Source organism: Poecilia formosa, unplaced genomic scaffold (assembly GCF_000485575.1).
Source record: "Poecilia formosa unplaced genomic scaffold, Poecilia_formosa-5.1.2 Scaffold250, whole genome shotgun sequence".
Lineage (NCBI taxonomy): Eukaryota > Metazoa > Chordata > Actinopteri > Cyprinodontiformes > Poeciliidae > Poecilia > Poecilia formosa.
The window spans coordinates 648,863-674,218 of record NW_006800189.1 but is presented as its reverse complement, the minus strand read 5'-3'; the positions used below and the strand labels follow the sequence as shown (position 1 = coordinate 674,218).

General features: G+C 37.3%; 3 protein-coding genes across 3 annotated transcripts; 2 read left to right on the top strand and 1 right to left on the bottom strand.

The window, feature by feature from the left end:
- Positions 1–122: 122 nt before the first annotated feature.
- Positions 123–3,344, bottom strand: LOC103150315 (macrophage mannose receptor 1-like). Its single transcript, XM_007569882.2, has 6 exons — positions 3,098–3,344; positions 2,630–2,676; positions 2,114–2,485; positions 1,127–1,471; positions 919–1,016; positions 123–815 (listed from the first exon to the last, which is right to left on the bottom strand). Exons 2-6 carry the CDS (start codon positions 2,661–2,663, stop codon positions 708–710), a joined length of 957 nt encoding a protein of 318 aa, XP_007569944.1. The 5' UTR covers positions 2,664–2,676; positions 3,098–3,344; the 3' UTR covers positions 123–707.
- A 1,812-nt stretch (positions 3,345–5,156) lies between these two features.
- pkdc (protein kinase-like domain containing) lies at positions 5,157–7,561 on the top strand. Its single transcript, XM_007569881.2, has 3 exons — positions 5,157–5,262; positions 5,484–5,868; positions 6,758–7,561. Exons 2-3 carry the CDS (start codon positions 5,498–5,500, stop codon positions 7,347–7,349), a joined length of 963 nt encoding a protein of 320 aa, XP_007569943.1. The 5' UTR covers positions 5,157–5,262; positions 5,484–5,497; the 3' UTR covers positions 7,350–7,561.
- A 2,320-nt stretch (positions 7,562–9,881) lies between these two features.
- On the top strand, positions 9,882–17,418 carry herpud2 (HERPUD family member 2). Its single transcript, XM_007569880.2, has 8 exons — positions 9,882–9,970; positions 12,203–12,257; positions 13,339–13,457; positions 13,640–13,809; positions 15,095–15,193; positions 15,641–15,973; positions 16,427–16,535; positions 17,001–17,418. The coding sequence occupies exons 3-8, from the start codon at positions 13,374–13,376 to the stop codon at positions 17,184–17,186; spliced, it is 981 nt and encodes a 326-aa protein (XP_007569942.1). The 5' UTR covers positions 9,882–9,970; positions 12,203–12,257; positions 13,339–13,373; the 3' UTR covers positions 17,187–17,418.
- The last annotated feature ends 7,938 nt before the right edge of the window (positions 17,419–25,356 follow it).

Here is a 25,356-nt window from a genome sequence, read left to right as displayed (position 1 = left end):
TAGTTCTGCCAATAGTGAGTTGCTGCTTTTCATTTTTCCTTTCCTTCAAGGTCATTCACTGTGTTTCACTTCCTTTTTATGCAAATATTTGCAAAAACCACAGCATCAGTCTCTGGTGTCATTTGTTTTCCCCTCAGAAGCGAATGAAATGTTGCTGATTGTTTTTTTTCTGTCAGAAAATCACAGGTGTCTGCAATGGATTTGGGGTTTTAATTGGGAAAACAAGCAGTTTCTCAAGCAAAAGAACAAATAGTAGAATATAAATTCACATAATCATAGGCTAAATAGTTAAACTGACTTGAAGATTAATGCATCCTTTAGAAGAACATAGAAAATAACAATAAAGAAACTTATTACGTTAGTAATTCGGGTAGGTGAGGTTCATAAAAATCTGAAATTAACCTTCTGTTCTTCTTAAAAGACAAATGGACAGCAAGGAATAAAAAGATTTTGTTTTAAACCATTTAGTAATAATGCTTTGAAACAAGTTTTTGGGATAAGTTTCTGCATTCTTATTTTTTCTGATATTTAACAACAACAATAATTAGAATAATTATCACATTGTTTCCAAAATTAGGTATTTTTTCTGGAAAAAAATTCTTATTAAAGCTTTATCAGCAACAGCTAAATGTTTTTTTTGTTACCACCCTGGTTGGTGGACTTTTACATCGTCAGGTCAGAATCTTAGCAGTCATCCTGTATTCCTCTCATGGGTTGTGATCCTCTGTCTCCTTGATGAAAACTCTTCCATCTGAGTGATTTTTCCAGTTAAGATGGATGACATCATTCACATTTTCACTCAGCCTTTGCTTCATCTGGGGTAAAGAAACCATCATTTTTAACCAGTATGTACATGTAGTTTAAGCTGACTGAATCAAAGCATTCCTACATGTAAAGGCCAAAATCTGGAAGACTTACTTTCTCCAAGATGCTGTTTTGCACTGCAGGGTCATTCAGATCTAAAGTTGAGTCCTGCAGGCTGAGCCGCAGTTTCACAAACTGCACATTAGATTTTCCTAAAAGTCAAAATAAAACCAAATCATGTCGGGGTTGCTTAGGAGCTGGTTCTACAGTTTGCACATTTATCCATAACTGTCAGTCTGTATTGATTAGAAATTTTACATACTGCATTTGCAGAGGAAAGGCTGCATTTCTGTGCAGTCCCTGTCTCCCCATTTGCCAGATTCATTCTTCAGCATGGCAACACAATATTCACTGCTTAGTGCATTTATCTCTTGGGATTCCCTCCAGTACCTCAGAGAAGAGTCAGTCAGGTCTGACCAAACCCAGGGGTCTCTGAAGAGGCCAACATATACGGATTTCCCATTGGCTACTTCCTGGACTGTCTTGTATTCTGCATCGTTCCTCAAGCTGACCAGATCTGTGTAGTTTTGTCTGCAGAAATCTCGAGCGGCGGTCCAAGTCATCGGTTTTGGAGTGAGGATGTACTGAGCTGCTCCCTGTTCTGAGCCTGAAAAAAACATTTTTGTGTTTGTTACAACAAAAACAGTGGAGCGCATCCACAAAGCAGGCATGTACAGAATTAAACTTAGACTATTTAATTCACACAGATAAATCACAAAAAGGATTCTAACGATTTTATTAAAAATCTACTTTGGACATATGTCAGTTTCTATGTGGACAAGAGGCGTAAATGCAGCAGAAAACATCCATCCATCTTTTGTCTCTTATGTGAGATTGGGTCTCAGGAATAACGCAGACATCCCTCTGATGAGCAACACTCCCCAAAACGTTCGAGGGGAATCCCAATGCAGTCTCAGGCTGATAGGGACATCACTGACCAGGCAGAAAACCTTAATGCTGCTGTAATTTTCATGTTAGAGTGTACAAGGTGGGCATTTGGTCAAACGGCATTTGGTCAAACACAACGTTTGATAATATTGGTTAGATATCCAATATGGCTGCTGAAATAATATGTTTGTTTTCACTCCTGATTGTTTGCATTACATGAAACCAATGACACAAACATTTCTATGTAAACATGTTCTGATACTGTAATTGAGCACAATAAGGTTCATTTGTGTTTTGATATACATAATTGATTATCAGTGTTTGTATATTATTAGGAGAAAAATGTAAAAGGAATACTCACTATCAAAGCAGACTGCATATTTGGCATAGACACAAGAGATTGTAGAAAGTTTTCCAGAACCGTAAAGACCACAGTTGTTGTCACCTAACGAGCTCCATATTAGATAATGTTTTTCTCCATCTTTGTAGAAATCTTTGTCTGCCAGAGACCAGTGCCACTTTGGGTCGCTTCCTTTGTGCAACCCAATCCATACGGCATCACTGTAGTCATCTCCAACACTTTGAAGAGCCATTTCCATCTCATTCATGTCTTCCATGGTGGCCAGGTCAACACATGTTTCCCTGCAGTAGCTCTGTGCATCGGTCCAGGTTTTTGGAGTTTGAAACAAGACATATTGGTACTGATACACACAGAGACAAAGAGAACAAAGTCCTGTAGAAAAAAGTTAGGAGTTTAAAGAGCAACAAGGATTAGTTGGAAATACTGGAAATTCTTTCCTGTAAGGAAATATGCTTTGGAGGTGGCACATGTTTTACACATGTATAAAACAAATGTATAGAAAATGGAGAAACTAACCTGCAAGAATCATTAGCTTTATGACATTTCCCATGGCTGCTATGAAGCTACGGGAAGAAAGAAAACTGAGATGAATTTATTTATATAGCAAAGTATTTACTAAAGTGCAATAGTGGCTTATAAAAGTGGTAGAGAGATGTTAATGTATTTTGTCATGTATGATTTCAATCTGTGGATTGAATTTATTTAGAAATGTCTGTTTTGAAATATATAATACAAACATATTATCTTAATAGTTGATCATACATTTAACTAAATGAAAAACATTTTCATATTTTTTTCCTTCTTCTTTTGCTTTGCTGTAGATAAAAGAAAAGCAAAAGAAGAATAACAAAAGTACAGGATGACAAAATAAAGGCATAAAGTAAATGGAAAATAATTTCTGTAATGTCTTTGTTACATGTGGTGAAAGAAATTGTTAATAAATGAATAAACAATGAATATTATAAGATTTAGAAAGAGTCTTACCTTGTGTTTTCTGAGTCCTATGTTCAGCAATAATAGGGGCTACTAAAAATTAACTTCTGAATTAAACCTCTTTGACAGCTGTGCAAAGCATGTTTGAAGCTGTCTCTGAATAGTTTGTGGTGGACACTTTGTGACAGTCATGACTTAAATTACCTGCTTTTCTTCCTGTGTATGGAAATCAGTATGGAAATGACAGTAAAGACCAGGAATCCATATTCCTTTTCCTCACTGACATGAAATAAGATGAAACATTTACTGTTTTACAAACATTATGTCTCTTTTTAAATGCCAGAATAACATGATTTTATAGGATTTTTTTATGACTTTCTGTAAAGTGAAATGTTTACATACTTTGCCTTTGAACAATTTGGGAAAGCCCAGATGATCAAAGACAACTGATATGTAATCCTTCAGAAGCAACTTAATATTGGATCATCATGTTTCAACAACATTGAGTGTGTAGGAAAGAAATACTTATGTAAAAAGTCAGATTTTTGTGCTTTTCTAACTCTACACATTTTCCATTTTTCAAAAATAATCAAAAACTGTATGACCATAAAAATCACCAGCAATAATTTTGAGATTTAGGGTGTGCTCACATGTGATAAATTTGTTTCTCACATTTTTGAGAAACTGTTTCTGTTATGAAGGCTTTGTGACAATCAGATCTCAAGACATTCGTCTTCTAATCTTTATGTAAAGCAGTTTGAAAATTAAAGGCAAGATCAGATATTTACTTTCACTATAAAAGGCAGATAACTTTCTATTTCTTACCGACAATATATCAGAATAAATATTTCCTGCTTTTAGGGTTTCAGTCTGATTGTTTTTGTTTTCATGCCTGCTCATATTTCAGTCAGTGATCAGTTCTTCCACCTACCTGTGGCTATTGGCTGATAGATTATTGGTAGATTATTGATATCAGTTCTGTGTGTAGATGTCCAGTATTATTTACTTGCCAGGTCCAAAACTCAAATATCTAAAAAGGATATTTGCTCAGGAGAAACAGATGAATATTTCCTGAGCTCCACGAGTGTGTGATCTCATGGAAATAATGTGTTTAAATATGCAAAAAGAAGGAAATGGCAGGTTTCCAGGGTATTGTTGTTTTCATCATTTCTAATTACTTCTGAATTAATTACTGTGATGGTATAGAAAACTTTAAAGGTTATTCAAAGAAATTGTGGGTGTTTTTAATTTGGAATATGTTTATATTTTCTCCAAAAAAATTATAATAAAGAGTCAAGTTCAATAAATTAGAATAAGCATTCTCGTGAAGATTGTTTCTTTTTTCAGTTCAAAAAGTTCATTTTTGAAAGACAAAAACATTTCTGTGTTAGAATGATGACTTTCAAATCTTACATGTCAAAAAATATTACAAATAAAGGATTTACAACATCAGTGTTTTCTTAATCTGTAAAAGTGCTTCATTTAATGAATCAACAGATTTTTAAAACTGCCATGTAGAGGAGTTGCAAGTTGCAACAAACTGCTAATTTGTGCCTTAGAAAAAACCCTGGCTGTGAAAGAGTTAAATTTTCCTTTCACCATCACTGTGGACAGGGCAAACAAGTTTCATCAGTATGTAGCACTGTTAAAACTTTGCCTTTAAGCAGATAAGTGTTGTTCTTTAAGTCATAAGTCCGGACAACAATCAGCAACACTTCATTTACTTCTGAGGGGATGGAGAACAAAATGACACTGGAGACTGATGCTGTGGTTTTTGCAAATTTTTTGCATAATAGGGAAGGTAAGCACAGTGAATGGCCTTGAAGGAAATGAAAGATGAAAAGCAGTAATGCAAGTGGAGCAGAAAGTGAACAAAGTAACTAGGAAGTATTACAAAGCCATAAAGAGTAAGAGAGTCAACTGCCTCTCTGTTTGGGGCAGCATGCTACTATTAGAAACAATGTACTGGATAAATACCTAAGGTGTAAATACCAGATTGGAAGGGCAGACTTATTAAAACAAACACTATTTTGAAGATTCCGAAAGAGTTCCGACTTTTCTGTGTAAGACTTGAAAGAAAAAGAGAGTAAGGATTATCTAATTTCAGCGTTTTTCCTTTTCAAATCCCCACTGCTGTCCAGTAGGTGGCGGCAATGCGCCAACAAATAAATAAACACAGCTGAAGAAGAAAGGGTGTCTCCGTCAGGAAGCTGAGGGTAAATACTTGTAATAATCGATTCTTGTTTTTCCTTTTTTATATATATCGTACCTCATTTAATGTCATGCATTTGCTTTCTTTTTTCAACTCTTTGCCATAACTGCTTGCTTTTGGTTTTCCTGCTTAATCGCCCAAGTTTAATCATTTGTTGACAAAAGACAACAAATGTCTTTTGTCAACGTGACTCAAACACTGCGCTCCACTGTCCGTTTGGTTCAGATCTGTCCGTGGAAATGAAGCAGGAGTACCAGGACCTCATCCTGCAGACATGCGGTGCTTCATCGCTGCGTGTCGGCGCTAAGATCCAGACTCTGTGGAGCGGTTACGGGGAGATAGTGCGGCTGCACCTTGAGGGCTGTGGGCGGCCCTCGGTGGTGGTCAAACACGTCAAGTTTCCGGAAGACGCAGAGCACCCGGGCGGCTGGAACACGAATCGCTCCCACGCCCGTAAAGTCAGGTCCTACCAGGTGGAGACCCACTGGTACCAGAACTACTCCACTAATCAGAGCTGCCGCATCCCCGCCTGCCTTGCCGCCCGTTCCTATGGCGACGAGATGCTGATAGTTCTGGAAGATCTGGATGTGGAGGGCTATGACCAGAGAAGGTATGACCACAGACAGTCAAAATTAAAGCAGTTTGTAAATGTGAGTATCTCTGAAATGGCTTCACCTAACCAGAAGAGTTATACACCATTAACCACCAATATGAAACAATTTATAATCACAATCTTTGAGCAAACTGCCTCTATTGTTGTTCTCATCTGAACAGAGCAAAATCATCATTGCCACACCTGTATAAAAAAATTAACAACACCTGCCCCTTTAATATTACACTATACGCTCTCTATGCACTCTGATTTGATGTATCAACCTTTCAGATGACTGGTTCTACGCTGCATCCCTAGATCCCACCAAACATGGAAAAGCAGCTTTCAGTTGTTATGCTCATCTAATCTAAAATAAACTTGCATAAAACTGCAATGCAGCTGAAACACTGAGTTCCTTTAAATGAAGGATAAAAGCCCATTTCATTTTTTTAGGGGTGCCTTTGATTGAACACAGCTGCTTCTCTTGACCCGCTTGGGTTAATTTTGCTTCAAAAAAAATGTCAGCTGGAAAAGTCTTTTGTTATGAGCAATGTATGCAAAAAGGAGTAGGCCTATCACCGAAGCTATTAAATCTTAAAATAGGATCTCAATGCAAAACATGTTGAAGCTGCACAGACGTCCCCTAAGCTAATGTCAGTGTCCAACGCTGCATGCTGGATGTCTATTAAAGGTCTTTGCACCGATCTGACCGAGTAATCTAATTAAAATTTTAAAAAAGCAAATACGTTTGTTCTTGAGCTCTTGTATTTTTTTTCTATAATTTATCTGAAAAAAGGCTTTTTTGAACTTTCAAACCAATTCTCCAATTGGATACAGTAGTTACAAATCAGTGATTTTATTTACCAAATTGCAGATGAAATGTGATTTTTCATGTTTTCATTTGCAGAACCAGCTTGAAGGACAAAGAGATAAGGGCCTGCCTGAGCTGGCTCGCCCACTTCCATGCCCTCTTCCTGGGTGTGACCCCAGAGGGTCTGTGGCCAGTCGGCACCTACTGGCACCTGGAGACCCAGCCAGATGAGCTGGAAGCCATGGACAACGCTGAGCTCAAAGCCGCAGCGGGCGACATCGACAGGATCCTCAACGAGTGTAACTTTAAAACCATCGTTCACGGAGACGCCAAGCTGGCCAACTTCTGCTTCTCAAAGAGCGGACTCAAAGTGGCCGCCGTGGACTTTCAGTACGTCGGCGGCGGCTGTGGGATGAAAGATGTTGTGTATTTTCTCGGTAGCTGCATGGATGAGAGGGAATGTGATAAACGGGTACCGGGATTGTTGGACCACTATTTCGCAGAACTGAAGGCATTTGTTAATAAAGATGTGAACTTTAATGCTCTTGAGAAGGAGTGGAGAGAGATGTTTGCATTCGCGTGGACGGATTTCCATCGTTTTCTCCTAGGATGGATGCCGGGACACTGGAAGATCAATCGGTACAGTAAGCAGCTGACCCGGGAGGTTCTGCGCAAACTGAAGCAGTAATCAGAACTACAGATAATTTGGTGCCGTACTGTGAACTGTAATGTAAACAAGAAGAGCTGACTATGGGAATTCTTATTGAAAAGAGCCACCCAAACAAGCCACCTCATGCACTTTACTTTGCTGTGTACTATCTAACATTCTGTTTGGTCAGCTGTGGATAATAAAGACTTTTAAAAAAAATGCTACTTTTCTAAAATGAATAAGTATCAAAAGTAGCTTTTACACATTTTTAAAAAAGTTTTGTGATCCTTGTATGCTTAAACAGTCAAATCAAACATCAATCTCAGGAAATCTCAGGCTGTGTTGTGCCTTCTCTGATAGAAGCACAACACAGCCAAAGTGTACAAATCAAGTCCTTTATTTCTTTTTTAATGAAGGTATTTTCAGTCCAGTTCATCTTTAAAATGAGCAGCTGAAATAAATCACTCAAAGAACCAAATTAATATCCTGTTCATGTCAGTTATGAATGCATATAGATTTCAGACCAGAACTGTCTTTAGCAGAGCCTGCTCTGCCTTTGTTTATTCCTTTATGTGGGACATGAGAGAACGTCACAACACTTACTTCCACCCAGAAACCAAAACGTCTCTGCTGCAAATCATGGATGATCAGGAGCTCAAACAGACAATCATTGGTGTTGACTTGATACTTAACTAACGTCAAGTATCAAAAACACTAATAAATAAGGTGACCTCATCAGTATTACTTGCAAATTAATCTTTTACAGATGAGTTTTTAGCTCCGTCCACATCTGAAAAGGAGGAACATGGCTACAGTAAAACAAAACTATTATTCTATGCAAAGTTTGTTATTCTTTGTATTTTCACAAGTCATTCAAATTGAAATTAAAAGTCCTTTAAATTTAGAGCTGCAACATCCTTCCTCAAAGTTTGGTTTTCCTCTATGAGTCTCTTTATTTCCATCTGCATTGAAGTGATGCATTCAGAGGTGAGATCAGTCTGAACGTTAACTGATTTCCTGTGTTCAGTATATTCCTCATCGTCTTCATGAGCAGCATCTCTTAGATCAAGCAATGCTGAAGCAGCAACTTGCTCTAAAATCTTTTTTCTCCAAAAACGCTTCCTTTTGCGTCTTTGTGTGCCACCAGTGGAAATGGTTACCTCATCCCTCCCATCACAGCCCAGATTTATAGAAGGCGCCCAGTCTGGGTTGGCATCATCATACAGAGCTGAAGGTCGGCCTAGGAGAAAACAAAGTTCAGCACAATATGTTTCACTTTAAAATTACACAAAATTTCAAAAATACTTTGTTTATCCCAAAGGGAAAATGACTATTGTCATAACTTCAAATAACATCAGAGTCATTCTGGATGGTGATGCTGTGGGCAGGAAAGATCTCCAGTAGCAGTCAATCTTGCAACAAATCTGAAGAGACTTCTGACTGAAGACTTTTGCTGTATGACAGTCTCAATCTCCAGCTACTCTACTGTGGGATGTCATCCACTTTAACATTTCCTGGATGACGTCATCAGTTGTTGGAAAGCACTGCTAATCCACGTCATTTGCTTTTGCTGCTCATCCTTAAATCTCAAGTGTAAAATATGAATGCAAAAGAAATAGCAGAAATTTTTTTTATCTTTTATTAATTAAAATGTCTATTTAAAAAATCAGAAATTACCATGCCATGAAATTACCATTTTACACATTATTTTATAAAATCTAAATGTTAATATAAATATTAGATTTAAATGTTAAATATCTATCTTAATAAATTTCTATCTAAATGTTAAAACTAAATGTTAAATCAAAATAAAAATATTATACCTATATGTTAGATCTAAATGTAAATTCTCCATATTATTGATGAAAGTTAATTTGCCTAAACCGTTTTCTACTTAAAAATATAAAATAAAATAAAAATTCTTAATACTAGTCCATTTTTTAAACAGGAAAAACATTGGCTGTACTAGTCCTGGCTTGTTTATTGTTGTCTCTAAGCAAAACTGTTTAGAAAAGGTGATAGGTTTTATGTGTTAAGTGTTAAAAAGAAGTTTGGTGGCATTTAGAGACAATAACATTTATACACCTTACAGAGGAAATAGTGGGGATGGGAAGTGGGGGGGGGGAATTCGACACTTACCTTTTGTTGCCCTGACAACAGTAAATTACATTTTTACTTTATAACTCACCTTATTCCATGCTGGAACTACAACTGTAATAGAGACTAACCTGATGTGAAGTGATCCGAGCAGACGCGGATGTAAGGTAGCATTGAATCTCGCAGATTATCCCTCGCTATTTTTGACAACCACAAACATCGCCTCCGTCTGGACAAGCCCTCCGTTTTCTCGCCCTGGTTCGTGATGACCGCCGGTAACCGGAAGAAGCTCTTCACGTCCCTTTGTCCTCGGTTTCCACAGCCGACTATAGCACAGAAACTCGGCATTGTGCATCTATGAAGGACCACGCATCACAGTTTCATTGTCGCTTCAGACTTGTGTGTCCTCCAACATGGCCAGCTAGGAAGCTCCTTGACGTCATAATCAGCTGTTATGAAGGCGGAGGTCACGTGGGTTCCGCTCCCATAGTCGACATAAAAACAAGGCAGGCGAGCCGAGACTAGCAGGGGTGCGGAGACGACGCTGTTAAAGGAGGAAACAGGTACAGAAAAGTATTTTTTGAGTATATGTATAAAACTCAGACGGATAAATATGTTGTCAATGAAGTAACGATGTGATACATGGCTAGTTAAACTGGCTAACAAGCTGGCAAGCTAACCGTAGCTTCATGAATAGGGTTTAAATAAAAACTTCCTTTAAAACTATCCATTTGTCTTTTAAAAAGCGAGGTTTTAATTTGAAAATGCCTAATTGTTTAGGTAGCTGTTATTACGTCGGACCCCCCAAGGCTTCTGCCTCTTTGAGGGAAGATTGAAATGCCAGTAAACATGGCAGGTGGCAGTGAGAGTCAATAGAAACCCTGAAACTGCGCCTCAGTGACATTTAGTTTCTGTTTTGACCTCTGTTTTGTGTATTTCTGCAATTAAAGAATCAGGTTTTATGAAATACAGAACAGCAACTAACAAATTTCAACATATGTGTAAACTATAAACCTGTTGTGTGTTTTCTCCTGTGTTAGGTTGCATAATATTAAATAAAATTTTTTAGTTTTCACAATGTCATAAAACAGTAAAGCCTCTCTTAGTGTTTCCAAAATCTGTATTTTATAGTTGAAAACAGGTGTTTTGATGATAAAGTAACTGTTAAGATTTAGCTGTTGTTCAAAATCTTACATGTATCATTTAAAAGTAAATTCCTTTTCTGCACTTCCTTTTCTAAAACTAAACAGACAAACGACTAAGAAAGACTTCAGGAAAAAAAAAACTATATTGTTTTCTTTACAGGCTTTTTTTATATAAAGAAGAACGTTGTCCCAGAGCTTACCAAACAAATTATGTTCATTCATTTACAGCTAATTTAAAATATGTAGTTAGTAAACACAACACATTAAATATACTTTACCAATTTATTTTACTTATTTTTTAATAAGACTGTATAGTGGTGCAGTTGGTAGAGCTGTTGCCTTGCAGCAAGAAGGTTCTGGGTTTGATTCCCAGCCCGGGGTCTTTCGGCATGGAGTTTGAATGTTCTCCCTAACCCTGAATGTTCTCATTCAAACTCTGCATTTCTCCAATTTTTCTTTCATTTTTGTTTATCTGAATTCTATTTTTAAAATAAAACCACATTTATCTATATAAAGTATCCTACAGTTTTTATCCTTGTCAGACCAAATAAAGATTACAGCAAATAAGACTTCTTGACTAGAACACGTTTTTCAGGATAAACAATATAGTTATGTGACATTCATTTTTACGTTGGTTCAGTTCATGATTGTGTCATGAAAAAGTGTGTACTCATAAGTGGAATTTTAGGATCGCCTTCACCAGAAGATTTGGATACATTTATCTTAAAGTCAAACTGCTATGAGTTAAACAGAGGAATTGGTTTCTGGTTAGCTCAGCCTTGTGGTTGGCCACATACAGATGGTTACTTCTTTTTAAAAAAAAAAAAAATTGGAAAATAGCCAACAGTTTCCACATACATAGGTTTTCCTTTTGTTTGTTTTTTCTTTGGCTGCGTGGAAGTGAGTCTGTGCTAGATACCTGGAATATGCTTTGAAATCCAAACCAGTCTGCTAGTATAATTGAATCAGCAAGCCACTGTACTTCATCCAACCATTTTCTAACACCCTTGTTCCTTAGGGAGGGTTGCTGGTTCCTCTCCAGCTAACATTCTGGGCAAGAGGTGGGGTCACCCTGGACAGGTCGCCAGTCTGGGCAACACAGAGACAAACAACCATGCATGCACACACTCACACCTAGGGACACTGTAAGGCCAATTAACCTGGCAGTCATGTTTTTGGACTGAGGGAGGAAACCGGAGTACCCGGAGAAACCCACACATGCACAGGGAGAACATTCAAACTCCATGCAGAAAGACCCAGGCTGGGAATCGAACCCAGAACCTTCTTGCTGTAAGGCACCAGCTCTACCAACTGCACCACTGTGCAGCCACCACTGTACTCAAAACATCCATTTGATGGAGCATTTTTGCCAGAAATGGGGTTGTAATAAAAAAAAGCTAATCTTTCCAATTCCATCTAGGCTCACTGAACTGCTTTTCAACTTAATTTAAGATTCAATAAAATGTTGGGTTTCAAGCAGTGACTGAAACTTGTGTTCAAATTTACTGCATGGTGTGTTAATGACCCTCTAGTTAGGTAACCTGAATCAAGCAAGCAAAAATTTAATTTAGCAAATTATTAACCCTCGAATTTAAATTGTAACACTCTTCCTCACTTCATCATATTATTAATGTTTTGTTTGTTTTGCAGCAATCCAAAAAACTGGAGCAGATTTACTGAGGAAGACCGCAATGCGATCATAGAGGTAAGCAATGCTAGAACATTATGTGAAAATATGAAATTTCAAATCGGAGTTTAAAAAAACATTTCTGATTCACCAAAAGAAGAATTAGTCACTCACACCATGAAAATAATATAAGTTGATAATGTTTTGAAACCCCAAAAATTGACAATATTGTGGGAGTTTTGTGTTCAGACTATTTTCCCACTGTGGGTTTCATGAAAGAATAGCCAGTGATGCTGCTCTGTTTTACAATATGTTATTGTCCTTTTAGACATGATTGTTGATATTGATTAGCTTAACAGTTTCACTATTTAATGTAATTGGTGTAATGAATTAACTCGTTTAAGTTTTTTTTTGTTTTATCAGTCGTGTTTGTGTTTGACTGTTGAATCTATACTGTGATCAGTTTTGCTGTTTTGGAATGGTAGCTAAATCAAAATGAGAGTAATACATTATGCTTACCGTTTCACACATTTGTTTGTGGTTGAAATATATAATTTCCATTTTTATAATCTTATCTGTTGGTTACTTGACAAGTTTTTCTCAGCTGGAACTTCATAAGTATTTTTTTTCTGAATGAAACTGACTTTGTAGTAACACTGAACGTTTGAGCTCTTACATGTACCAGATACAATCTAGTTTTTCTGTAATTTCTGCATGTCTTAAAGTGCTTTATATGATAATTTGACAATTGTTTGATTTTATGAATACTTTTTGATATATGGATCACACAACCATGAAGAACATTTTCTGTTTTGCAGCTGTCCCACGGCTTCAGACCATTATTAATAAATTGAAGGGTGTTACTATACCAAGAACAAACAGAAACACACATTTAATTTTGCAGATGCAATTTGTCTATGAGCTGGGAAACTGCAGCGTTGTGTATTTAGTTGCCTCATTGTGCCTCAGCCTGTGGGGGAACTGAAACAGGCTGCCTGTCAAACAATGGCTGATCAAACAAACAAAAGGGGATTATTGTGTGTGTGACTTCCATCCTGTTCCACTGTAATCTCTCCTCTTCCTCTGCTTCTGGCTTTGTCTCTGTTGTTGTTTTGCTGCCTATCCTTTCTCACCTCTCAAATCATTTGGTTGTCTGCAGCATGATCAACCCTGCAGCAGGATGAATGCCACGTGATGCATCTGGATTATCCGTCTTTTGGTCCCTCAGGCTCGCCAATGCCTCACACTCCCTCCAACTCCCCTGCTTCTGACGCCGGCGTGAGTAAATATGTTTAAAAGAAACCCAGTCAGAAACCAGATCGAGTTGGATGTTTTTCTGTGACCAAAGTATTTCACTTCACGGAAGATTTTGTTTTTAGACTTCTTGCTTAGATTAATCTGTCCTCTTCACAAATGTAACTTATTTGTTTGGTTATATCAGTGTTTATATGTTTTTGCAGAGTTCAGATGGCAGCAGCTCCTCCTCACCTGCCTCAAAGCCAAACCTGGACAGCCAATCAGCCTCCTCCTCTTCTGTCTCTTCATCACCCTCGGGATCTTGCGATGAGTTGAGGCGTCGCACTGGCCTTCCCTCCTTCCATCCTCAGACAACCAACGGAGTTCCTCACTGGTGAGCAGGTTTTGAGTGAAAACCGTAATATAAAGGGCTTAATTTTTTATTGTTGATGTTGTTGTTTTTGAAATCATGAGAATAAAGTCATACATTTGCAAAATAGACACAAAAATAACAGAAGAAAGTCATAAAATTACTTGGAAAAAAGTTTTTAATGAGAGCAAAGCTTCAATAGTTATCAAGATCTGATGTGACAACATTAAGTCTGTATTTATAAAACCAAAGTATAACTTCACGAGATGTTTAACATTTATGATTTAATTTTATTTGACTATTTTTCATGTATTATTATAAAATTACTACTTCATTCTAGTAATATTATATTCGACTTTATTCTCCTGTTATTACAACTTTTCTCATATTATTATGACTTTATTCTTATAATGTTTTGACTTTTTGTAGTATAATTTTATTATTACTTATTTTGATAATATTGTGAATTTATTCTCTTTGTTCTTGTAATATGAGTTTATTCTCATTATGAAAATATCATGCTCATATTATTTTGGTGTTTTATTTCCGCTTACGACTTTATTCTTGCAACACTACAATGTTTTTCTTGCAATATTTTGACTTTATTCGTATAATAATTTTTTTTTCTTAGCCTGTAACTCACTCATACAATGAATTGGAAAAATAGTCCATAAAGTTGTGATTGCTAAAGTGGAATCAGAAAAGGAAAGTAATGGTTATTGGTCATACCTTCTCTTTATTTTCTAAATACCTATAAATTGTTGAACTAATTAAGTGGCATGAGCAGCATTTTTTTCTGATTTTTTTAGTGTTAATATTACCCTGCTTTATTGGCATAAATATTCCCAATTAAGCAATATTTATTAATATTGCTTGACATAATTATAATACATTTGTCTGAGAGATGAAAACAGGAGATTGCTCGCGTCATCAGACATCGGCAGGACTAAATTCTCTTTTTATAAGGTGACCTTTTAGTAAATAGTTTCTATTCAGCTTTTTTGGAAAAACCTCCTGAACTTTAAGAGGTACCAGACACAAACCCAACCATTTGGGCCATATAATATACTTCAACAGTAGGACATCCCAGCATACTGATTAATTTACAGAATGGAACGTCTTGTTCTTTACAAGCCTGGAAACAGAACTGTAAAATATGTTTGACTTCAATAAACCTCACATTGAGGGAAAATCCTGGCAACACTCTGAAGCTTAAATACATTTTCTACAAATGCTAATGTGTGCTTTTATTCTACTTTCTGTGCCTCAGTGTTACTATATTAACTAATAAAACTGTAATATTCCACAGCCCAGATGGAGCGCCTCTACAAGGGGGCCTTCCTGCCAGCATGCCCATGCAGATGCTGTGGTGGCAGCAGATGTACGCACGCCACTACTACATGCAATAGTAAGTGTGTTACCAGGGCTCACCTCTACAAGCTTATAGGTAGGAAACAATTAATCAGTTATAATCATCATCTAATAATTGAATAATTAACTAGAGTATACAGAATAAAGCATGCAGTATACATTTTGCATTTAAGATGGGTGAATTAAACTTCTATATATCAACAGATTATTCTTTCTGACACCAAGTAGACAGGATTTATCTTCCCTGAGTTTTTTTTTAGCTGCAGATGCATTCATTGTTACAAATGATCAAGTGTTCACTAAAGCAGTGCCATGTTATTGCATTTTAGGGGATAATTTTTATCATAGATTATCATAATCTTTAGCTGCAGCCATGAAACCTCATCATGTGAACAAGTTTCCTTATGGGAATCTTCCCTTGGATTTCAATTGTAATTGTTCTTCCTCTCAATCTTGACATCTATGTTGTTTCTTCTCCTTGCAGTCAGGCAGCAGTAGCTGCGTTACAGCCTCCCAGCGCTCCTCCTTCCTCGCCTCCCTCCTCATCCCCTCATCAGCCCGCTCAGCCCAATGAACCTGTGCAGCCTCCGCTGGGCCCGAACCCAGCCCAGGACCCTCTACAAGAGAACCTGCCTGCCAACCCGGTCCAGATGAACGCACAGGGCGGCCCGGTGCTGAACGACGACGAGCTGAACCAGGACTGGCTGGACTGGTTGTACACGGTTTCACGGGCTGGAGTTCTGCTGAGCATCGTTTACTTCTACTCCTCCTTCAGTCGCTTTGTCATGGTGGTCAGCGCCATGTTGCTCATCTATCTGTAAGTCACTCATGCTTTCTGTGTGCATTGTCAGGAAATTCGGGCCGAACAGATTCTCACAGAAACACATAGAATGAGGTCAGAACAGAGTTTAAAGAGCCGCCTTTGTTCTGCTTTTACGTAAAAATAGTTTTTCTTTAGATCCTTCATTTGTTTTATGTTCTTAATGACAATAATCCCACACTGCTCATATTGAGGTCTGGATTCCTGATATCTGTTTTGAAATCACCTTATATGGAAATACAATCATAACATTTCCAATATGTGACATATTTGGTACATTTGATACATGTTCATACATAGTCTTGAGAAATATGTAATTAGCTTTTAGCATTTTACCAATTCTGGGTAAATGTGGAGGAAATCATTTTCCGTCTGTTGTCCAAAGCTTAAGATGCCATTTTTTTTTTCTTTTTTGATAATTTTAGGTTTATTTTTATTTCATGGTTTCAGGCACCAGGCTCAGTGGTTTCCCTTCAGACCAGAACAGCAGAACGTCAGAGGAGAACGGGCCGGCGCTCCTCCAGGAGAAGCGCAGAGGCAGCAGGACATGCAGGAAATTGTGAGTTTGAAGCATCATTTTCCTGTTTTCTGTGTTTCATTGCTTTTGAAAGTAAATGACATGTTAAATTGTACTTTTTTTTTTTTTTTTTTTTGCAAAAGCCTCAAGCCCAAGAGATTAAATCCACCTCCAAATGTATTTGTATCTGTATCCCATCTATTTATATATATTTTTGTTTCTCTCAGCGTTGTATTTCAAAATTGACTCTTCAGAAAATCCGTATGTGAGGAAAAATAATTGATTTGATAACAGAAGATGCAAAAGAAACTCCTGTAAGCATAGTTCATCTATGTGCAAAGCTGGAGGTTTAGTTCATTCAACAACAAACTAGGTACTTTGCACATTTTTATTTATTATCCTATAATCTATTAACATAAATGATTGTTCAACAGGATTGCACAAAAACTGTTGTTGCCTTGAAAACATGAGTACGTATGTGACTCTGATTGTGTCCGTTTGTCCCAGGAGCGACTCATGGATGAGGGGATGGAGGATGATGACAGCGGTGAGGAAGGAGGAGGAGGAGGCAATGAAAACGAAGACCTGGGTGCGGCCCTGCCAGAGCCAAACATCCTCACCGTGGCGTGGGCCTTCATCAGCACCTTCTTCACCTCACTCATCCCTGACGTTCAGCCCCACCTGGCTAACTAGGAAGACACTCCGCCCGTCTCCCTACTGCCAGCAGGTACCGCGCTACAGTTTCCAACCTTCATCTTCATTGTAACACCCAGTTGAGTCTCCAAACAAAATCACTCGAGTCTGATTGGACGGTAGCAGTCGGTTGGTCCAGACAGCGGCTCCTACTAATGGGATCTGAGAGCAGATCCAGAGTGTCACTACTGAAAGTACATAAATAAAGGTACTGAAAAATGAAAAAGAAAAAAAAAACTGTCTGTGGAGTAAATGTCTCAGCTGCGATGGGAAAGATGATGGCGAGACGCAGATGGAAGCTGTCTTCCATTTCGAGCAGCGATGGGCACATGATGGTGGATTATTTTCTTCTTTTATTTGAGACATGTGACTGATTTAACGATAACATCAGAAAATCTCCCTAGAATGAGAGGGAGTTGTCCTTATTAAAAAAAACAACCTCTGAAAGACATCTCCATATGCACACAGGGTGCATACAGAGGTTTCAGCAACTGAAGCTCAATTTTTCACATTTTATCATCTATTTACATGTGTAAATATATTCATCTATAATTCCAGTATATATTCTTTTTGAATAAAGTTCTGCCTGCATACAAAAATCGACTCGATTACCCTGTGTAGTTCTTTAGTTGTCCTACAGATGGCAGCATCCTCACACAAATGTTTTAGGTGCTTTTAGGAAGCAGAGTGCTTTAGCTTTTGTCTTAACTATAATTTCTTCAGATATTTTCATAATTATGTTGTTTCTATGAAGAATACAGAACCTCAAAACAATTAATGAGTGTCTTATCTTAAAAAAGACAAGACAGCAGATACACAAAAAAGAAAGCAGGTAAAAGGAGGAAAAAGTGAAAATTGTAACTAAGAAGCATCACTACAAAATCAGCATCTCCTTCTAGCTGGTACATGATATTCAGAAGGTTTATGTTTAATTCAGTTGATGAACTGAAATGCATTTTAAATGCATCATTCTGTATAATAAACTGCATAAGTTTCACTATTTAAGTTATGAAAGAAATTTAACCTTTTTTAATTCAAGGTATACTTGCACAAAAATACATCTTCATAGTAGGAAGGTTAGCAGAATCCTAAATTTAAAGCAGGTTTCAGCATCGGGTTTTCTGGCACACACTGTTTTGCATTTGGGCAAAAAGGTCAGTTTTTGTCTCAACTGATCCAGAAGATCTTCCTCCACTTTGTTCGTATTTGGCTTGTAGAAAACTGAACAGAGAGGAGTTCTTGCCGTTCTTTGAAAAGCTACTGTTGGATAGAGGAATGACCAGAAAAAATATTTCTTCTTACCATTCTTCCATAAACGCTAACATTGTGGAGCTTTCCTGATTTCTGCTTGCTTGTCTTCTTTTCTTTGCTCAATTATGAGCATTAGATTATTTCTGTCTGTCTGTTTTGGATGCGTCTCCTGCTTAATGAGCTCATCCTACCTCCAAACATCAGTGAGAGCAGGTTTGACTTGAACTTCCAGCTGAAACCAAACTTGAACTTTAAGTTTCTGTGACACCATCCTCACGGGGATGGTGTGGAAGCAGCTCAGACAGCGATGCACTTCAGAGTCCTCCAAACCCCCTCTAATCAAATGACCATGGATTTTCCTGTACTTGGTCGTAGAAGGCCCAATTAATTATGCATGACACAGGCTTGACGGCCATTTGATTTTGTTACATGCGCCCCCTCTGAGCCGCCGATCCAATCAGGTTAGAACCCGTCCCTCCTCCCGCGCATGCCTTAGGGTGGCTGACTGTTAGACTCCCCTTATCAGAGGTAGAGATTTCTTTAAGAGGGTGTTTGGGACCTTGTAGGACATTTCATCATCATAATAAGTCCTTGTTATGCAGTCAACTCACTCCTGTTTCCCTGCTATCAGGCCTTGTTGTCTTTGGAGGGGCCGCAGTTGGGCTGGACACCTGCCACCGCGCAGAGAGGAGGAGATAGGCTGAGTTTATTAGGGGCACTGAGAGGAGAGATGGAGGGTGACACCTGTGCAGATGGGATGGTGATGCGTTGCAGCAGTAAAAGTGACCCCTAAAGGGCCATCTGCACTTTATATTCCAGCTGTAGCCCCATGTATATATATCACTGTAGTGATTATCTCAGCAGATAATATCGAATGTTGTGTTTTAATCAACATTTTAGATGAAAATTATTATTTCTGCTTTATTTTTGAAAATTTGAATGAGAATTAGGGCTGAAAGAATCAGATTAATCATGATGAATCGATTACTGAAATGATTGTCAACTAATTTAGTAATCGATTAATCGTTGATTATACAGACTGAAAAACAACAAATTCAGAGCAAACTTTACAAAATATACATACATTTTGCATTTAAGATGAAGACACTTTTGTCTGTATGTTTAAGCTACTATCAGATTTCTTATTTGTATTATTTTCTCTTCTGGTTTTATGAGAGCATTAATAAATATTAAAATATAATTAATTGCAGTGACTGTGTGTGGTTTAGTGATATATATATATATATATATTACACTTTTTATGTAACAGACAAACTGAAGAGCCATATTTTAAATGGTAGGTCTACGTTTTTCATGTATTTGTCAGGCTATTGTTGCTGTGCCCTGCAGTCACTCTCACAGATTTACCTAACAAAGACTGCAAAGAAGCAATAAGTAGTTTTAGTTAAAAAAAATATCTTGATTAAGTTCCTATCACCCAGCCCTTATATGTTTATATGTGCGTGCACCACCATTTTGAAAGATTTTATGTTTATATAGTTTTACTTGCTTAAAAAATGAGTAAGCAACATTTTCTACGTTTTGTTTGTTTTACAGACACAAGATCAGATTTCCCAAACTTGATGCTGTCAGTGATATACCTGTAGTCGATTTTACTTTATTTGGGGATAGGAAGAAAATTGTAAACATTTTATTAAACTTCCAAGTCTTATATGAGTAAAGGCTTAAATGTTCATGTCAAGGATATTGCTGCTCACTTTTACTTTGCTAAATTCATGTTGTAATAACAAACGTTACAGGAAATTCTGCTTTGGTCTCAATGTCAAACTAAATGTGGCAAAAATCGTCCCCATTTGAAATGGGACCAGTTTAGTAAATGAAGTTAAATAAGCTTGAGCTCCGACAGGAAGCCTTGTCATCTCTGTTTGTCCTCGGATCATTTTGCTTTCAATGTGAATCTCCCCTCAAACGATTTTCCATTGTTTGCCAACAGGTTTCACGTTTCACCACAAACATTTCCGTGTCTGTGTCCTTTGTCCTGCCCCAAGCAGTTTGTGGCCTGTTTGTTAAAAGCACTTTATCGGTAAATTTGACTTGGCACATCTTGTCAGGAGAGATGGCAGCTGATGAGACTCCTGACCTGCAGATAAAACATCCATTAAGTGGCTTGTCTGGGACTATTCGGTGCTCTTAACCTATTAGCATATTGTTAGCCATTTCCAAGATGGTGCAGCGGCGGATGTACAATCCTGCAGCCAGTCACCACACAATAAAGAACCACCTCTTACTCTGCCGCTGCGCTAAATGTCGTCTCCGACGTTGTAGTGCTTGCCGGCTGTCCTCCTCCAGATGATTCAAATGACCGCTAAAAGCCTTAGGGAAGGGGAAAAAAGGGCCAAAATGCAAAATTGATGGAAATGACATTAGATTCAGCTCATGCTCCTCACTGTGTAAATTATACCCCAAAATGGACTCTCTGGCCCAACTGTTGGCTCCAATTTGCTTGGCCATACCTCATGGTGGCTTGTCTTGCCCTTCCCTTCTCCCTTTAATCCAATCAGAGCCACACTGGATGTTATTTATTTGTTTATTTATTTATTTTCGAAGGATGTAACCGATTCTTATCAGGGCAGAAGTAGTGGCTTCTTCCTGGTGAAACGGTGACTAACGTCCCGCCATCGATCCGTCAGTTCGTCTGCGGTGGCGGCTGATGGCTCTGGTGATAGACTGCTCCGTGTGTGTTTATATGTATGGGTGTTTGCCCTGAAGTCAATAATGTACATGCAGACATATTTATCAAGCTGCGGCACTTAATCTTTTGTTTGGTTTTTCACGTCATGTGTTTTTGTCTCTTGTGATGAGCAGAGGCCTACGCTGTGGATCAGGCAGTTAGCAGTGTTGCTTTGCAGCCAGAAATGTGATCGTTTAAATGTCTTTGTGCAAATGTCTGAATTTGTGCAGAGTTCAGTTGATCCAAACAGATCAACTGAACTCTGTCTGTGAGTGTTTACCCTGAGCGGTCCGGATTATTTATTCATTTATTTATTTATTTGCGTGGTTTCGCTTCTCCGAAACGGACAGATGTTACGTCTGCAGCTCCTCCAGAGCGCCGCTCTCCTGGGTAACGTGAACCCAGAAGGCTCCATTTGTTAAATCCGCTGGATGAGTTACTTCCAGCGGTTTCTAATTCTAAGCAGCGGCGGAGTCTCGTCCGCAGTGGTTGATCAGCGGACTGCCATGTTACAATCTGATTAACTTCTGTGTCGTCATTTATTTCCTCAAGATAAACTGCCGGCTCCTCAAATGGATTAACACAACGTTGATTTCTCTTTAGTTTTCTCTGGTCTGTAATGGAGACTTGAATTCAACCAAAGGTTTGTAGTGCACTTCCTAACCATTTTTTAGCCAAGACTCTCTCTGCTATTGACATCTTCAATACATGTTTTGATCCCAGGCTTAGTTTATGGACTGAACAGACACCATTATACATTTTGAACTGTAAATTTTATTGTAGGAACCATTTTTATTTGTAAGTATTGATTTTATTTTTGAACCATTTTTAAGTGTTGATTTTATTTTTGAAACCTATATTTGGAAGTGTTGATTATCTGAAAGACCTTAACATGAATTGCCCCATACGGGGTTTGAACCGATGACCTCAGCATTACCAGCACGGTGCTCTAACTTGCTGAGCTAACTCACCTACCTTACAAATTGTTGGGTTTCCATGGATTTAAGAAGAACTTACATGATTTTACCACAATGAAGATTTGATGAAAGTGCTTATGTTCTAATGTTTTTTTGAAACAGCATACATAATATTTTATTTTCCAGAGATTTTGTATTGTGAAGTGTTTATTATTTTTGAACCATTTTTAATTTTCAAGTGTTGATTGTATTTCAGATAATTTTTTTTTAATGTGTTAATTTTATTTTTGAACCATTTTTTATTTGTAAGTATTGACTTTATTTTTGAAACCTTATTTATTTGGAAGTGTTGATTTTATATTTGAACCCATTATTTGGAAGTGTTGATTTTATTTTTGAAACCTTATTTATTTGGAAGTGTTGATTTTATATTTGAACCCTTTATTTGGAAGTGTTGATTGTGTGAAAGACCTTAGACATGAATTGTCCCATATGGGGTTTGAACCGATGACCTCAGGATTACCAGCACGGTGCTCTAACCTGCTGAGCTAACTCACCTACCTTACAAAGTGTTGAGTTTCCATGAATTTAAGAAGAACTTACATGATATTACCACAATGAAGATTTGATAAAAGTGCTTATATTCCAATGTTTTTCAAAACAACATACATAATATTTTATTTTCCAGAGATTTTGTATTTTGAAGTGTTATTATTTTTGAACCATTTTTAATTTTCAAGTGTTGATTGTATTTCAGAGATNCGCCGCTCTCCTGGGTAACGTGAACCCAGAAGGCTCCATTTGTTAAATCCGCTGGATGAGTTTCTCCCAGCGGTTTCTAATTCTTCGCAACGGCGGAGCCGTGTCCGCAGTGGTTGATCAGCGGACTCCGCATGTTACAGTCTGATTAACTTCTGCGTCGTCATTTATTTCCTCAAGATAAACTGCCGGCTCCTCAAATGGATTAACACAACGTTGATTTCTCTTTTATGAGTTGATCTGTAATGGAGACTTGAATTCAACCAAAGGTTTGTAATGTGCTTCCTAACCATTTTTTATTTGTAAGTATTGATTTTATTTTTTAGCCAAAACTCTGTCTCTGCTATAAATAAATTTTTTGATCCCAGGCTTACTTTATGGACTGAACAGACACCATTCTGAACTGTAAATTTTATTGTAGGAACCATTTTTATTTGTAAGTATTGATTTCATTTTTGAACCATTTTTAATTTTTAGGTGTTGATTTTATTTTTGAAACCTTGTTTATTTTGAAGTGTTGATTGTCTGAAGGACCTTACACATGAATTGCCCCATATGGGGTTTGAACCGTTGACCTCAGCATTACCAGCACGGTGCTCTAACCTGCTGAGCTAACTCACCTACCTTACAAACTGTTGGGTTTCCATGGATTTAAGAAGAACTTACATGATCTTACCACAATGAAGATTTGATAAAAGTGCTTATATTCTAATGTTTTTCAAAACAACTTACATAATATTGTATTTTCCAGAGATTTTGTATTTTGAAGTGTTGATATTTTTGAACCATTTTTAATTTTCAAGTGTTGATTGTATTTCAGAGATATTTTTTATTTTAATGTGTTAATTTTATTTTTGAACCATTTTTAATTTTCAAGTGTTGATTGTATTTCAGAGATATTTTTTATTTTAATGTGTTAATTTTATTTTTGAACCATTTTTTATTTGTAAGTATTGATTTTATTTCATAGCCATTTAGCCAAGTCTCTGTAGAACCATTTGTCTCTGCTAATGACATCTTCAATACAATTTTTTGATCCCAGGCTTAGTTTATGGACTGTAATGTGAAAATAGGCACAAGTATAAGTTTGTTCACCAAGTTACTGTGCTCTCTGAGAGGATCTGTAAGTATTTGACATTGTTCCATGCCCTTCGTTGACATTAGTCTCTAACAAAATGTGGATCATCTACCAGGAACACTGCAAACAGCATCAGTTTCTGTAGTGTAGTGGTTATCATGTTTGCTTCACACGCAAAAGGTCTCTGTTTCAAAACCAGACAGAAACAGATTTTGCACATTCTATTCATCACGGGTGTTTACTAAAGGTCAACAAGGGTTCTGTGGTGTCATGGTCTGTACTCTGATTCCAGGCATCTGAGTGCAAGCCTCAGTTTAAATTTTCATGCGTTTCATGCATCATCAACTTTGGAACCTCAAACTGAAACAAAGCAGAGAAGTTCAGTTCCTGTAGTGTAATGGTTATTATGTTTGCTTTACATGCAAAAGGTTTCTGGTTCAAAACCAGACAGAAATGGTTTTTGTAGGTTATGCATCTCTTGGGGTGCAATGAGACAACAAGAGCCTTCCTCTTTTGTGATGGTTCATTTGCCAATCGACTTCAATGTCGGCTTCTTTGAAATCGAAGCTACTTTACTTCAATTACCAATTGGCAGTTCAATGGCGTAATGCACATGTGTCAAACTCAAGGTCATCTTTGCATAAAGTCTATAATGTCTGCCCATGTGACTTGTTTTTATTATTTGTTTGCTTACCTTTAAACACTGATTTAAATATTGTAATTTTTAAACTGAGCAGTAATTTTACATCCATGGAAACTCAAATGTAATATTTAAAACTTCAATACATAAAATCAATACATAACAAATATGAGGTGGTGTTTAATTTATTTTTTTAACATTGTATTTTTATACATTTATGCTAGGGCTGCCCAAGTCTAGTTTTCCAGAGCTGCCATCTGCAGCTTTAGATGCATTCCTTCTCTAACACACCTGGACCATTGAGTCATTATAAGCCTCTACAGAACTGAATGAGGGAAGTCAACCTTTTGTCTAAGGTGTGTTTTAGCAGGGATGCCCTCCTGATCTGTACCGTCAATGTGGCCCATTGAGGGGGGCCAATATGCTGAAGTGGCCCTCTGTGAAATTGAGTTTGACACCCCTGCTTTAAGATGTGGACCCACAATTGTGCTTTGTATCATAACTCAAGAAGATGATGTAAAAGCTTTCTCATTACAAAATATATTTAAAGGAACGCCAGTTAAAGAACTCTGCAAGAAAAATTAACTATTTGTTGATTTCTGTCTGTTGACAAGATGCCATTTGTCATCTGGGTATATTTCATATGGTCATTTATTGCATATTAAGTTACAAAAGACTCATTATACTAACATACTTATGAAGCATAGAGAACATTTAATTGCTATTAATATTAATGGATTCTATGTAATTACCCCACCATTTTACTATCTACTTTGACAAATTATTGCTTCTTAATTGACATTTTAATTAAAGGTTTAAGATCATAATTTTGC